The sequence below is a fragment of the Suncus etruscus genome, chromosome 8 (genome assembly GCF_024139225.1).
Source record: "Suncus etruscus isolate mSunEtr1 chromosome 8, mSunEtr1.pri.cur, whole genome shotgun sequence".
In the NCBI taxonomy this organism is placed as follows: Eukaryota; Metazoa; Chordata; class Mammalia; order Eulipotyphla; family Soricidae; genus Suncus; species Suncus etruscus.
Genome location: NC_064855.1, coordinates 32,788,490 through 32,804,856, shown reverse-complemented (window position 1 = coordinate 32,804,856; position 16,367 = coordinate 32,788,490). Strand labels below are relative to the sequence as shown.

General features: G+C 48.6%; 1 protein-coding gene across 1 annotated transcript in view; it reads right to left on the bottom strand.

The window, feature by feature from the left end:
• GLB1L2 (galactosidase beta 1 like 2) overlaps positions 1-11,653 on the bottom strand; it is a 31,349-nt gene extending 19,696 nt beyond the window's left edge. Inside the window, exons 1-5 of the mRNA XM_049778350.1 lie at positions 11,568-11,653; positions 4,738-4,935; positions 3,228-3,296; positions 1,797-1,892; positions 775-883 (exon numbers count right to left, since the gene is read on the bottom strand). Coding sequence (XP_049634307.1) covers positions 775-883; positions 1,797-1,892; positions 3,228-3,296; positions 4,738-4,935; positions 11,568-11,653 — 558 coding nt within the window. The remainder of the gene's footprint in view (positions 1-774; positions 884-1,796; positions 1,893-3,227; positions 3,297-4,737; positions 4,936-11,567) is intronic.
• Positions 11,654-16,367: the final 4,714 nt, after the last annotated feature.

The following is a 16,367-nucleotide window of genomic DNA, read 5'->3' as shown; positions in this document are numbered from 1 at the left end:
ATTACTATGTTACTCACCCTAAACTGATTGGTGATTGTGCCCTACCCTAGGCTGTGACCTGGCATTCTGCCCCCACCCTAGGGTAGTACCTGATTCTGCTTCCACCATTGGTTGGTATCTGATCCCACCATTTGGTGGTACCTGACTCTGGGGGATAAAAACAAGGGTCTGTGGAAGGCCGAGGCTTTTTGGCTGGAACTGAAGCTGAGTCTTTGGACTTCAGTCTTGCCCACCGAATAAAGCGAGTATTTCCACGAGCCTGACTGTCTGCGAGCTGTTTACCCGCCGTTTCACCTCAGAACCGTCGGCTAGACAGGGTGGCAGATGCGTGCTCCGAGCTGGAAGAGAAAGGCCTCATCCTCCATCCCACCATCAGTCAACCTCTTCAGGGGCTGACTTGCTACACCTAGAGGTATTTTTATTGTCATGAAAAGTGTGTCTGGACCAGAGGGATAGCTCATGGGGAGAGCACAGAGCAAGAATGCCGAGGCCAGGGGGATCAAGGATTGATTGATCCCCGGCACTGCAAGGTATGGCCCTGGTGACCCCAAGAACTGCAACCTGAGCCTCCAAACCATCAGACCCTCCCCACTGGCCAATCACCTTGGGAAGTGGCTCACCCCCCAATAGCACTGAGATTGAGACTGAGCACCAGGCATTTTCCATCTCAGTCATAAGTCTATGTCCTTTCCAGTCTGTCCCTTCAGAGAACTCACTGGAGCCTGCGCTGGGGGCAAGGGATAGAGGCAGAGTCCCCAAAGAGTCTGGTCTTACCTGCAGGGGGACCACCCTGGCCATCAGGTGATCAAAATACAGGTCCACAGCACGCGTGAAGCCAGCATACGTGGTCCGCAGCATCATGTTGGAGTCCTGGAGCAGCCAGCTGGAAGGAGGAGCTGAGTCATGAAGCAGTAGACAGAAGGACCGAGGGACAGACAGGGGACAGCAGGGCTCACTCATCAGGGGAACAAAGAGGGACATGGGGGACATGAGCTCACTCCCCAGGGGAACACAGATGGGAGACAGGGCTAACTCTCCAGGGGAACACAGGCCAGCATGGGCAGCAGATCAATTCAGTATCTTCCTGTACTTGTGAAAACAGGACATAGCTCTGGGCTTCTCAGGGCCTCATGGAGGCAACCTGGAAGGATCTGACCATGGGGATTTCTCGGCCCCAAGAGTAACCCAGCTTGCTGTGCCACAAATATACAAGAACCCCTACTTCATGCCCAGGTCCCAGGGTCCATCCCAAGAGAGCAGAACCAGGGTCCTCCAGAGAAGGCCAGTCTACAGCCTTGTAGCCAAGAGGCAAGTCCTGAATTTGCCCACTCATGGGACAGCAGACAAGGGGGGGGGGGTGACCTGGAACATCACATCCCTGGGGGAGGGTTTGCACAGGAAACTAAAAAAAAAAAAAAAGACACTGCTAATACTCCAAGAGCACCTTATTATAGACCCCCAAAAGACAGGCTACAGTCTTCAGCTCTCCTAGGACCAAGATTCCTGGCCAGGAAAAGCAGTTGGTCAACAACCTTCCCATGGGCAGTGCCTACCAGAAATCGACTATGTACTGATTAGTCAGAGCATGTTTAGAAACTGATGATTGATCAGAGTGTTGATTGGAAACTGACCACACTACTGATTGGTCAGTTATTGATTGGAAACTGGCCAAATAATGATTGGTCAGAGTAAGACTGAAAGTTGACCACAGTACTTACACACACACACAAACACACACACGCACGCACGCGCGCACACACACACACACACACACACACACACAGAGCAGTGCTCACCTGGGCAGGCCACCAAGGTCCATCTCACTGCAGATGTAGGGGCCTGGGCGCAGGATCACCCACAGCCCGACCTCTGCGGCCATCAGGAGGAAGGTCCTGCGGGGGCAGTGTCAGAGCCTTGGCACCAGGTGGGCAGGCATAGGGTAGAACCCTACAGCTGGCCCACAGGCCCACTGTCCCCCATGATCTCCCCATGGTCCCCAACTAGTAGCCACCCACTGCACAGCAACCTCAGAAATAGGCATCATTAACACCCTAGAATTGATGTGGGCATAGCCCAGGGCTCCCAAGAAGCCCACAGCCCCTATTCCTTTCGTCCAGGCCCACCTCTCCGTGTCCCTGAGTCTCAAGTGAGCCCTGCCCCACCCCCCCGTACCTCAAGTACCCCTGGCCCTTGCCATCTGAGACTCCCCAGGCCAGGGGTTGGCAACCTGCAGCTCCTTTGAATCTTTGCCTCAGCTCCAACAGCAGGGCCCACGGGGGGTGGGGGGGGCAGGGAGTGGTATCACTTAAATATTTTAATTGGCTATTAATTTGCACAAATATATGTTTTAAATTGTTAAGTGAAAAAGTTCTTTTTTTCAGATCAACAACTAACTGCATGATTTTTATAGCATTAAGATAAGAAACAATGTGCTATATTTGTTTTAATGTAGCAATAGTTTTGCAGCTCCCAAGTTTTTTTCCCTTCAGAAAGGAGTCCAAGTAGCTCTTTATGTCTTAAAGCAGGGATCTCAAACTCAATTTACCTGGGAGCCACAGGAGGCAAAATCGGGGTAAGGCAGGGCTGCATAAGGGATTTCACAAAAAAAAAAAAAAAAAAAAAAAAAAGGGACAGCGGGCAGCAGCAGCGGAAATGACTTCTGCGCTAGGTGCAAAGTATTCGCGATTATTCACTTACCGAATATTCGCAATAAAAAATCGCATTAGTAAGAAAAAAAATCGCAAAAAAATCGCATTAAACATTTGCATACCCCGAACAGAACTGCTTGGGGTATGCGAATGTTTAATGTGATTTTTTTCTTACTAATGAGATTTTTATTGCGATTATTCAGTAAGTGAATAATCGCGAATACTGCAATATTTGAAGGCCGGCTGTGGGCCACAAAATGTTGTACGGAGGGCCGCAAACGGCTTGCGGGCCTCGAGTTTGAGACCCCTGTCTTAAAGGTTGCCGACCCCTGCCCTAGGCCTTGCCTCCTGCAAACCAAGTCCCCCAAACCTACCCCCTGCAAGCCCAAGTCACCTGGGGCTACACTGGAGTTCCCTGGGCCCGGCTTCCTTCATACCCTAGACTCCCTGCCCCCAACCCCCTATATCCCCAAGTATCCTCGGCCCATCCTCAGCACCCCTGAGTCCACCAGGCCTTATACCTGCACCTCAGAGTCCCCTTAGGCCCTCCCCTGGACTCCCAGACCCCCTAGCACGTACTGTAGGTCCAAGTTCCCTGAGAAGTCGAATTTGCCTCTTTCTGGCTCATGTAGGTTCCAGGGTACATAGCTGTCAGAGAAAATCACCCAGAGAAAACATCATTCCAGGTCTGAGTGGTTCTTGGCTTCTAATCACCTTCTCTGTCCCCAGAACAATTCTGAACACTGTCTCTGTATGTTAAAACTCAGCAGAGAGACCCCAGGGCCTGAGCTGAAGGCGAATCTGGGGGGCTTGGAGTGGGAACCAGGCCTCATCTCAGGAGCCCAACAAGTGTGGTGTGTGCACACCACTCCAGGTCCTACTCTCTCCATCTGAAAAAAGTCACTCCACAGAGAGGTTACTTGAGAGAGAAGAAAGAGTAAACTCAGCAAGGGGCTTACACTGAGCATCCGGAGGCTCAACGTTGGACTGGGCAGGTGTAAGCTCAGTGAGGAATGGATGTCCTCCCAGACACCCCACTGCTGGGGTAACCATGCCTGCCTGAGTGCCCTCAGGAACAGCATCAGATCATCTGCTTGGAAGAGGGAAACTGCTCATAGCCCCAGACAAGTTGGAGCTGAAGTGATGCAGGGGAGGGCTTGGTCTCATCTCTGCCCGCCTCACTCCTTCCCAAAAGGCTCAAAAAAACTATTCAATTCTCAGCACCCAGAAAAATCCACAAACTTGACTTTTACCCCTGCTTTGACTGGAAATTGAATGGCCCAAAGAGACACTTCAATTTGGATACTTGAGTCCACAGTATCTGTTGGCAAACTTGAAAACCATCCAACACAGCTAGAGGGTACACTGGGCTGAGACCAGTGGCTTTGGAAAGGTCAGAGGAGCAAGGCAGAAGACCTTCCCTGAGAAATGGGAAGAAATACAGCAGAAATGTCCAGTGCCCTGACTTGCCACACACTGTGGGTCCTGTGTAAAACAGGTCAGGGGCCACTTATCACCACTAACGACTGCTGACCATTAATTTAGGGTGACTTAAATAAATGGTCTGGTGCAATTCTGTATGAAATCTAATACTTAGCAAAAGGACATAGAGTATGGAATATTCGGTAGTTCACATGAGTTATAAGGGTGCACTTCAGTGCTGACTATAGCACTGATTTGGGAATGGGGCATACCCAGCAGTGCAACAGTTTACTCCTGAGGGAACCATATGGGGTTCCAGGGATCAAGTACCACCCCCACCGGGCTATCTCTCCAGCCCCTTAACCTTGATTTTGCAAAAGAAGCTCAAAGGGCTGGGAATAAGCTGAAGTCAGAGCACAGGCCTGGAACAGACAAGGGCCTGAGTACTGACAAGTGTGGTGTTGGACACTGGGACACAGCAGGAAAGTTCGTTGAGATGATGCAGAGCCTGTCCAGCTCCCAGGTCCCTGCCAGGCTCCTCTATGGCTGTTGTCCTTTCTCAGTGTTCCTACAGAGGGTCGCTGCAAAGAGACGCATAGTGCTCTCCTGCCTCCTTCCAGTCTGCACAGAGCTCCCTGTGCCCACCATGTCCACAGGGGGCACTCACGTGGTGAGGGTGTTCAGGCCACAGGCCCTCAGTTTCAGCAGCCGGTCCATCCAGTATTCCCGGGGCACGCGGAAGTAGTGGATGGAGCCGCCCAGTATCCAGAAGGTGGAATCCTCCAGCAGGAAGTGCTGCCCAGCCGCCCGTAACCCTCTCTGCCGGAACCACAGCCACCGGGGCAGCACATTCTGCCAGTTGAGCCTGCAGGAAGGAGAAGTGTCAGGAAGTGTGGGGGTATCTACATGAAGCCTGGAGTGCAAAGAAGACCTCACAGGTTCAGGGACTCGGCTTTTCCTTCTTGAGAGGACCAGCCCAGGGGTGCTCAGGGGAAATCCCTCACCATGTGGTACCCCCACAGTCAGCAAGTTTCTGTAGCCACGGCCTAGCAGAAAATAGACACAGACCACCTCAGCACAGGGACCCAGAGTTGCAGTGTGGGGATGCCTTAAGGAAGGGTGTCAGGTGGCCAAGTGGCCACTGCTGCCCACAGCCACAGGTGGAGGAAAGTTGGCTCGGAGATGGAGTGAACTTGGGTGCTTGGTGAAGGGCAGTGGCACTTAAGTCCCTGAACAAGCTCCTTGATAGCTCCTGCAGGGCCAGGCATGGCCCCTCAATGTGCTCCCAGCACTGCAGACTCCAGCAGCTACCTAAGATGTCTGGTTCACCATCCCCAGTAGCGTGCCTGGGCCACATGAGGGAGATGTGCCCATGAGCATAAGATCAACAGGGCTAATGGTAACTTTCAGAAACAGGTATGATCTCACAGATCATGATCTCACAGACAGTGATGTCAGAGGTCACAATCTCATAGACTATAATCTCAGGACCATGATCTCATAGACCCTCAATGGTGAACCTATGGTGTGCATGCCAGTGGTGGCACACGAAGGCCTTGCAGCTGGCATGCGGGAAGGTCCGCAATTAAGATATGTGGCACAGTGGGAGATGAGTGTGCTGGTGTCTGCTTTGCAGCTCACCTGGCAACAGGTGCGGACTGGCCATTGGGAGGACCGGGCATTCTTTAGTTTTGTGTGGCAGTTTGGGCACTCGGGCTCAAAAAGGTTAGCCGTCACTGTGACATATGACATCACTATGACATAGACCATGATTTCATAAACAGATCACAATCTCATGAACCATGATCTCATAAACCACCATCTCTGTGAACACAATCTGACAGAACATGTCCTCATGCCATGCAGGAGCTCATTCAAAATGGATTAAAATTTCGATTTTGATTTGGGTCACAAAATACATTTTTTTTTTGGTTTTTGGGCCACACCCGGTGGTGCTCAGGGGTTACTCCTGGCTGTCTGCTCAGAAATAGCTCCTGGCAGGCACGGGGGGGGGGGGGGGTCATATGGGACACCGGGACTCGAACCAACCACCTTTGGTCCTGGATCGGCTGCTTGCAAGGCAAACGCCGCTATGCTATCTCTCTGGGCCCCACAAAATGCATTTAACAAAATAAAAGTAACTCATTCCAAGAGAAATATCAGCTGTGGTCATAGCTGCAGTGATTTAGCTCCATTAACAAGGAAAGTAAGAAAAGGGAGTTACATCAGACTAAAAGGCTTTTGCATCAAGAAACCATCACCAAAATAAAAATCTTCTTTCTGTAAATTGGAAGAAGTTATTTCTGCCACACACATGGCAGAGGGCTATTATCCAACCAATGTATAGTGTTCACAGCAAAACACTAACAACTCCATTCAAGAAAAAAGGGAGAACTTTTGAATGGTCACTTTTCCCAGAACAAAAATATGGCCAACAAGCAAATCAGAAAATGTTCCGCACCACTACTTATCAGGAATATGCCAGTCAAAACAACAGAGTCTAGGAGAAGAGCCTGCATGACAAAGCAAAAAACTAGCAGTGAGGTGGGAAGGTGGAAAAAACCTTCCCTTACTTGGGTGAAAATGTGAACTGGTGGGGCTGGAGAGATAGCATGGAGGTAGGACGTTTGCCTTGCATTCAGAAGGATGATAGTTTGAATCCTAGCGTCCTATATGGTTCCCCCAAACCTACCAGGAGCTATTTCTGAGTGTAGAACCAGGAGTAATCCCAGGAGTGCTGCTGGGTGTGACCCAAAAAACAAACAAACAAACAAAACCAAAATGTGAACTGGCTCAGAACCTCCAAAATCCAGTGCAGAGACATCTCAAAAGATCAAAATTAGATGTGCCCTAGGACGCAGCACCTACTCCTTGGCATCTCACCCAAGACCACTCACACACTGATTTGAAAAGATCTTTGCACACCTCTACTCACTCAGCATAACTCACTATAGCCATAATTGAAAACCACCCAAGAGCAAAGAGATTGGTGGATGCTGCAGAGGGGCCCCACGAAGAGCAAGCTGTGCCCCTCACCACAGCCAGGCAGGACCAGGTCATATCAAAGAGAACAGCCAACATGGATTGACCTCACGCTGTTCAGGGGGAGAAGGAACAGCATAGACAGCTATAGAGAACAAACCCTTAGACTCATCCACAGAACCCAGGAGCCCCAGGAGGTACCATTGGGGAGGATGTTGGCACTTTGGAGGCAAGATGTAACTGAGGGAGGGAGGTGACTGTAGGAAGGAGATAACAGTGGGATATGGGGTTATCTGTGGGAAGAAGGTGATAGGGAGGGAAGTAACTGTAGGAAGGAGGTGACTGAGGGAGAAGGTGACTATGAGGAGGTGACTGGAAGGGAAATGACTGTGGGAAGGTGACTATGGGTAGATTATAATTGAGGAAAGGAGGCGACTGAGGAAATGGGATGATGAAGAAAGGAGGGGACCATGTGTAGATGAGTCAGGCCTTGGTGGGAGGAGCTATAGAAACAGTTCTGGAAATGTCAGTCCCAGACCAAACCTCCCAGCACCCTCAACACCCACAGGCTGGAGCTTACAAATCCTACCAGGGGGTGCCAGAGAGATAGTATGAAGGTTGGGCATTTGCCTTGCATGCTGAAGGAGGTGGTTCAAATCCCGGCATCCCATATGGTCCCGAGCCTGCCAGGAGCGATTTCTGAGCCAGGTGTGACCCAAAAAAAAAAAAAAAAAAAAAAGCAAATCTTACCAGGGTTCCCTGAGCAACACAGTGGGGCCAGGACCCCAAATGAAAGAAACCAACCCAGAAAGCAAAATTTTTCTATCCAGTGGCCATGTCATGGAGACCTTTCAGGGCAGCCTAGCATGAGAAGGGCCTTCCCAGCACCTAAAAAACATTTCAAGTCATGGCTGTGAGCTCAGAGTTGGACTTGATGTGCTCCTAAACAGTGTCATCACCCCTGAATCTCCTCATCCCAGGTGCCTCTCCAGAAAGGTGCCCATGTGATGGCACCTGAGCACTGCAACCAGGGGAAAGGGTTGCCTTCCCTGCTCTGTGAAGCTGCCTGGATGTGTCTATGGCTCAACTCCAGGCTTTGGGCTCTGGCTTTACAGAGACAATATGAAACATTTCCATGGGGCTTGAACTTTCAGTTCCCAAAGCAAGTGCAGAATGGTGAAGTCATTTCTGCAGCCTCTGTGGCACTGGTACCACCAGCATCCAGGTAAGTGAGGGCAAGTGAGGTAAGACTGGCTGGCACCCAGGCTGCGGCAGGCCCAGACCCTGGACCCTGAGAGTGGCTGATCACTGATGGGCAGAGGTAGAAAACCCATGAAGAAGCACCAAAAAGCTCTAACCTGGAGTCCATATCATGAAAGACAAAATGCCTGTGAGCAATTGGTCTTGCAATAGCAGGTATACATGACTGTCCTCAGCGATCACTACTGGAAGCTCAATGGAGTTTGTGCAATGAGTGGCACCCGGAGCCCTACACCATCTCTCTGGCCCTGGGTCCAAAGCACTGGGACATGGCTCCCTCCAGATGCCAGGACTTCACATAGGAGATGAAAGGGCTGACATCAGAGAGCAAGAATATTCCAGAGACTATGACTCAGGCTTCCAGCAGAGCCATGCTGGGCACCAGGCAAAGCCCATAAAAAAAGTGGCCCCTAGGGCTCAGAGGAGAGGCACCAGTGGCCTGAATTCCCAGAGAAGGCAAGGCTGGCCTGGGATGGGTTGGAACCCTTATCGTGCTGAGTCACCCACATTTAGGCTGGGCAGAGAAAGGAACTTGGCTTGGCATGGGGGTAATGTCTGTGGGCTGAGCCGAAGGCTGGAGACATAGGCAGGACTGACCAGGGCTCAGAGAAGCATTTCTCTCTGGATCAGGAACTAGCCCAGGGTAACCAATGGTGACAGGACATGGCTCAGGGTCCCAAAACAAAATACAGTGTGGATGCCACAGTACTTGCTGGGCAGCGCATTCATGAACCCTAAGAAACACAAACCAGTAAGGCAGGATGTGAAGCAGTGATGCCAGGAAGTCATGGGGCTGATGGACACCTGCATTCCCTCACTATGGGGGCTTAAAGGTGGAGACATATCCTGCAGGTAGAGCACTGCAGATCTGGGTCTCTTTTTTCTGTGAGTCCTGGTCAGGGTGAGGCTAATGTGCTTCCCCAAGTCCTGCAGTCTTCTGGCACAGCACAGGTATGGCATGGGGGGGGGTGGTGGTACAGAAACTCTCAGTTCAATCCATGACACTGCCAGCCTCTACCCAATGCTGGGGTAACTAACCCCATACCACCTAGCACCAGAGGGGTTCCTGGGACTGATATGGTAAGAAGCAAACCTGGATACCCAAGTACTGACTGTGTGGCCCCAAGTTCAAAAAGAGGGGTGCAAGAAGATAGCTCAGGACTGTGACATAAGTAAGCCCTGAGCTCCATTCCCAGCACTGTGTTCATACCTCAAACATGCTGGCACCTGACAGCACCACTGAGTCCAAGCCCTGAGCCATTAGGCTTAGGAGACCACCAGGCCAAGAACTGCCAGAAAAAGTTCCAGCACAGCTGACAAAGCCAAAATGAATAAATGGTACATTTCTTGGGGATGGTGTAATGAATCAGTTGTGACTGGCATCAAGAAGAACCTGATGGGGCTGGAGAGATAGCCTTGCATGAGGCTGACCCAGGACAGACCTGGGTTAAATTCCCAGCATCCCATATGATCCCCTGAGACTGCCAAGAGCGATTTCTTAGCTCACAGCCAGGAGTAACCCCTGAGTGCTGCCAGATGTGACCCAAAAACAAAAACAAAAAGAGCCTGATGTGGGGCTAGACAGTACAGAGGGGAAGGTGTTCACCATACACATAGCTGACCCAGGTTCGATCCCCAGCATCCCACAAATTCTTCTGAGTCCACCAGGACTTACCTCAGCACCACTGGGTGTGTCCCCCCCCCCAAAAAAAAGGCAGCTCAACATGGAACCCACGGGACTAGTGTGGATGCAGTCAGCCTCACCTCGCCTGTAACTTATTAAAGAGATGACCTATATGCCACAGCCCCATCCACAGCCCAGCCATGGCTGCGAGGCCCATTGTAGTGGTGGCCCAGGCAAAGGGAAATGTGAGAGTAGCCCTGACAAAAATGCCCTGCTAAGAAAGAAAATCAGGAGCAAAGGGACCCCCAGATCCTTGCACAGCTGTTCTGGGCTCTTGGCTACCCCCCAGGGACAGCAGACACAGAGGGGGCACAACAGCTCCCACCAGAAAGGAACTGCAAAACCTTCCTCTGCCCAATCCCCTGGCTGTGCCCAACCTACACGCCCCCCCCCAACACTCCCTCATGCCCTGGGTTCCCTGAGGCAAACCACAGGCTTCTTCACGCTCTGGCTCTGCTCTTGTGTGTGTGGCCTACCCAGTTCCTCCTCTGGGGGTGGCTGGGCAGGAAAAACAGCCCACAGCAGAGTCCTCTGGGAATGGGAAAGGCACAGCTGTTAGGATATAACCCGGATGGCACCTTCTCCCAGGAGCACCAGTCATCCCAACTGTCCAGACACAGAGGAAGCTTAAACCCTAAATAGAGGGAAAGCAGGAAACACTTCTGAGAGCCCGGAGAGCCCTACCAGGCAGAGGTACAGGCAGGCCCAGGGGAGTGATCTCCATAGAGCTCATGGTTCCCTGGGAAATTCAGAAAAACAGGAGGGAACAGCAGTGTTCAGCTCCCTCTGCGACGCCAACTCTTGGTGCCAAAGCATTATGGCAGTGCTTACCCAGCAACCTGGAGGTTTTGAATATGGAAAGTGCCAGGCATCGACCTGGAAGAAGAGTCAGGGCTGTAAGAGCCTAAAAATAGACCCAGCTTAGAAGGTTCAGGACTAGGGTGCCTGCCTCTAGGTGGGCAAGACCATTCTGCCACTTTTTTTTAAAACACATGTAGTAAGGGCAGGTGGAGCAGAGTGAGCTTCTGAGTGGTGTGGAGATTCTCAAGGTTTTCCCAAAACTTAGAACTGCAGAATAAACTCAGGATCAGGACTTGGGATAGGTAGGAAACAGGGAACTAACTCTGAAACTGCCCAAAATTGTTAGCTCAGGAATCCAAAAGCTCTCCAAAGCCGGGTGGGGAATGTAAAGTCTGGTTCATCTTAGGGTGGGGGTGACCTGTACAGGGGGATCTGAAGCGGGGTAGTGTCCCCTAATCTACGGGAGTGAGCACAGGAGAGGCGGGCGAGCAGCAGAGACAGCAGAGAAGCTCTGGGGAGCAAACACCCAGGGTACCAGGGACTGCATTCAGCGCTGCTGCCAGTCACCAGGCGAGCAGTGTCGGGAACCTACGGGGAGACTTTGCATCAGAAGCTGCAGGAGAGAAGCAGCCAAGAGCTGCTCCGCCGGACAACGCGGGATCTGGGGTCCAACTAGGAATCAGACCCCCCGGGTGAAGGAGGAAGCAAAAGTCCACGTGTGGTCGGCTCGGGTGCCTGGCGCCAGGCAGGTGCGCGGGCAGCGCTCTCACCTGCGGAGCACCAGGAAGCTCAGGAGCACCAGCAGCAAGAGTCCGAGTGTGCGGCAGGGCCTCCGGCCCAAGTTCCATGTGGCCATCGCAGGTTCGGAGCTCGAGAGACCCGGGAGGTCTGGAGCGTCGCACCGATGGCTCGGCGTGGGGGCGGAGCAACGCCCTGGTCGCCCGGGCAACCGGGCCGCGTTCAGGCCGCCCGCCAGCGCTCATTGGCTGCGACTTGAGGCCCCGCCCCTTCGCGCCTGGGGAGGAGGCGGAGGCGGGGTTTCGTCGGGGCTGAGTCCCGGAGGGGCCGGTAACCTCCCCGAGACGCGGGGCGTTTCGGAAGCAGATACTTACCTGCAGGAGCTATGCAAACAGGTGCCCAAACACTGGACACGTATTGCCCGGTCCTTGCAAAGTCGTTAAATGTTGAAATAGTCATTCCATCCCCACTGTGTTGAAGGGGCCATCTATCTTTTCATCTTTTTTTTTTTTTTGCAATGCAAGCACCTTATCTCCTTTATTATTTTTTCAAGTGCCTCCTTTATTTCTTTTTTTTCATTGTTTTTTTAAACACCTTGATTATTTTTTCATCTTTTTTAAAAAAGGAGTTCAAAACTTTTTAAAAAGTTTTGCATACTGTGTCAGATATATATATATATATATTATATATATATATATGTATATATATGTATATATAGCAGGTAGTGCTGTATTGGGTTCAATACAAGGCTGGTTTGAGTTCAACCCACCCCATATGGTCCCCTGAGTCATGCCAGGAGTGATCCCTGAGCACAGAGCCAGAAGTAAAGCTCTCTCAGAGCACTGCTTCCCCAAAACTAAACAACCCCCCCAAAGAGGCAGTAGCGGTCTCTCATGTGTAAAGCCAGGACAACCTGGAATTTCCTTCTAGTTATAATTTTATGATTCAGTGCATTTCATATTTGAAGATATAGGTGGGGGGCTGGGGTGGTGGAGAAGTCGAATGGAGACGGAGAATCAAAGTATTTTGAACTCCAGGAGTCCTGTACTACTAATTCCAGCACTTTACATTTTTTTTCTGCAAGTTATTTTTGTATTTGTTTTGGTTCGTTTTTTGAATTTTTGGGTCACATCCAGCAGCGCTCAGAAATTGCCCCTAGCAGGCAACGGGGGGTCCATATGGGTGATGCCCGGGATTTGAACCACCTACCTTCTGCATGAAAGGCAAATGCCTTACCTCCAAGCCATATCTCCGGCCCGCAAGTTGTTTTTTTTGTTGTTGTTGTTGTTGTTTTTTGTTTTTTTTTAGAATAAATGGAAACTATTATCCCGAAAGAGTAATGTTAACAAAAAATATATATGTATATATATATATATATATATATATATATACTTGTTGAAGATTACTTCATGTTAAAGTAACTTATAAAAGTTTCAGGTGTCATTATAACACCTGGAGTTGGTCAGCTGCATGCCCCAATACCACTATCAAAATGTGCTGCCACCTCCCTCTATAAAAAAAAATTACATCTGGGGCCGGAGCAATAGCACAAAGGGTAGGGTATTTGCAAACAGCTGACCCAGGTTCAATCTCTGGCATCCCATATTATCCTCCAAGCCTTCCAGGAGCCATTTCTGAGCGCAGAGTCATGAGTAAACCCTGAGCGCAGCCAGGTGTGGCCAAAAAAAAAAAAATCACATCTGGCTGTAGTGACAGTATAACTCACAAGACAGTTGCCTTGCAATCTGCCAACCTGAGTTTGATCCCCAGCACCAATTATGGTCCCCTAAGCCTACTAGGCATGATCCCTTTGTGCAGAGTCAGCTCTGAGCACAGTTGGTGGATCCTGGCTCCAAAAAATAAATTCCTGGGCAGAAGTGCCACAACAGGCTGAACACATGCTGTGCATATGGGGATCCCAGGGAGCACAGTCCTCAGAGCAGGTCCTGGAGCAACCCTGAGCACAGGCCATAATGCATAATGACCCCACAAGCATGGCTGCATGATTGTACAAAGCAAACAAAAGATTCACATCTCTGCATACTATACAGGTTTCTCCATGAAAAATTGGGGCCAGAGAGATAGCATGGAGGTAAGGGCATTTGCCTTGCATGCAGAAGGATGGTGGTTCAAATCCTGGCATCCCATATGGTCCCCTGAGCCTGCCAGGAGTGATTTCTGAGTGTGGAGCCAGGAGTAACCCCTGAGCGCTGCTGGGTGTGACCCAAAAAAAAAACAAAAACAAAAAAACAAACAAAAAAATCTAGAAGATAGTACATGCATCAGCACTGCAATGTACCCCAATCAAGATTCGAGAGATAAGGAACCCCCAAGAACTACATGATGTGACCCTTGAAGCTAGAGATATAAACAGCAGGTAAGGTGTTTGCCTTACACACAGTTGAAACCAGGTTCAATCCCTAGCATCCCTAGGGTCCCCCAAGCACCTATAGAAGTAATTATTTATATAAACAAAAACCAAAATCATATGGTGTGACCCAAGCCCCATCAACCATCACCATACATAAAAATATACATATGTAATACTTTCACCATAAATTTCAGCCCCTTTAATCAAATTTGCGGCTTCTTATCCTATCTTATAGTCTAAAACATTATTTTTGTTTGTTTTATTATTTTTTATTTGTTTATATTGTTTTTATTTAGCTCATTCATTTGTTTGTTTCTGTATAATCACATGTTAGTGGGGGGCAGGGAAATTTAGATGAATTACTCAGCCCATCATAAACCAACTCACTTTAAAAAAACAAAACTAATATTTTACTGAAATAAATATCTGAAGGCTTTTTCCTCCATTGTATATAGTTTTGAACTTGTGGAGCTAATAGGAACAAAAACATACAGAGCATAGTGGAGAGGGCCCTTTTCTGACATTCCACGAACATTCACTCAAATGGCAAAACCAAAAGGCAAAAACCAAATCATGTTGCACTGGAGACACAGTCAAGCAGGTAAGGATGCTTATATCACATGCAGCAGGCCCGGGTTCAATCCCAACTTCCCATAGGATCTCCCAAGCCTCACCAGGAGTGATCTGTGAGCACAGAGCCAGAAGTCAGTTCTGATCACCACTTAGTGTGGCCCCCCAAAAACAAAACAATAAAAAAATAAACTAAAATAAAACTCCTTTATAGGAGCCAGAGACACAGTACAGAGTTTAAGGCTCTTGGCTTGCATGTAATCTTCACTGGTTTGATCTCCGAGTTCCACATTTGATCTCCAGGATCCCTACCAGGAGTGAACCTTTAACACAGAGTCCCCCCCCCACCCTCCACCACTACCAAAAAAAAAAAAAATAGAATAAAGACTAGAAATCTCCTCTCTGAGTCACCTTCCAAATTGTTTCACAGTCCAGCCCAAAGCTGGCATGGAAACCAGAATACTGATCCAGCCCAAAATTGGTATGGAGACAGGATTCTAATCTAGCCCTAGAAACTGGCATATGCACTGTGGACTGACCTGAAGATAATGAGAACAAAGTAATGCCATCTCAGGATGGTCCAGAGCTCTGCGACAGAAAGTCACAGTCATCATGGGCCAGGAGTCCAGGAGGAGGTTCTCTTTAGATAAGGTCAACTCAGAGCTGAACAGAGAGTTCCCAAGGCTGAAGCACACCTTAATTTTGCTATTTGGTGCTTGCTCATGTTAGGCTCTATATACAGTGCTCATTATGACAATATCTTGATAAAATAAAATACTTCAATTTACCCATTTCCTTGTGATTATATCTTCTACTATGACCTAAAGCTTATGACCATTGAGACCACTGAAATAGGCAACTGCACACCACATACCCACTCATTGAGTATTTGCTAATTACTATTTCCCTTTCCTTTTTTTTCTCTTTTCCTTCTTTCTTTATCAACCCAAGCTATGGTACTATTATATCATAATGCCTACACTCTCAGCTATTTTTCAGGAAAGGAAGCTTGATGCACAAGACATGGTAGATGATGCTACATAAGGTAGACTCCTCTTATAGTGCCCACTACCATATTGCTTAGTACTCTAGTCGTGAAAACTATATTTATCCTAAAATGTTCCATGCATAATCTAACCCTGAAAGCTTCATTTAGGATTTGATAGTTTTTCAAAGAATTGTTCTTATGCATATGTTCTAACCCTGAAAGCTTCATTTAGGATTTGATAGTTTTTCAAAGAATTGTTCTTATGCATATGTTAATGTGATAATTAATATATGACATTCATTAATTGTGATTTTATTTGATTTTAACTTGTCAATAAAGCTTAAATGTCTTACTGTAACATCTCAAATACATGTATACATTTGAAAGAGTTTAGTATCCAGATACACATTTCTTCATTGACCTAAAGAAATGTTTTTACTTGGTGTAATCTGATAGGTTTTTTTGAGCCTGAGAACACTATTTTATTTAATTTATGTGGTAAAAAAAATTTGCTTGTGAACCATGCCTTACAATGCTTACCTCACAGGGCTTACTCCTGACTTTGTACTCAGAGACCACTCTTGGTGGTTAGGTGGTGTTGGAGATTTAATCAAGCTTGACCAGACCTTAATTCCTACACTATCCAGCCCCTGTATAAAAACATTTCTGAGTTTCTGTAGATCCTCAAAACAACAGAACAGGATTTTATCTGGGGACAGAATGATCCTGAGTCCATTCCAAATGTCAGCAGAGGAGCAATTAGGATGAAAGGGGACTTGGTGTGTAATTTGAGCTTGTTGCTATATAGCTTTCCCTGATATGTGACATTCATTCTGATTGAGCATTATTTAGTCTGTTGTTTTGAAAATCTACAGAAACTCAGTAATGTTTTCATACAGGGAC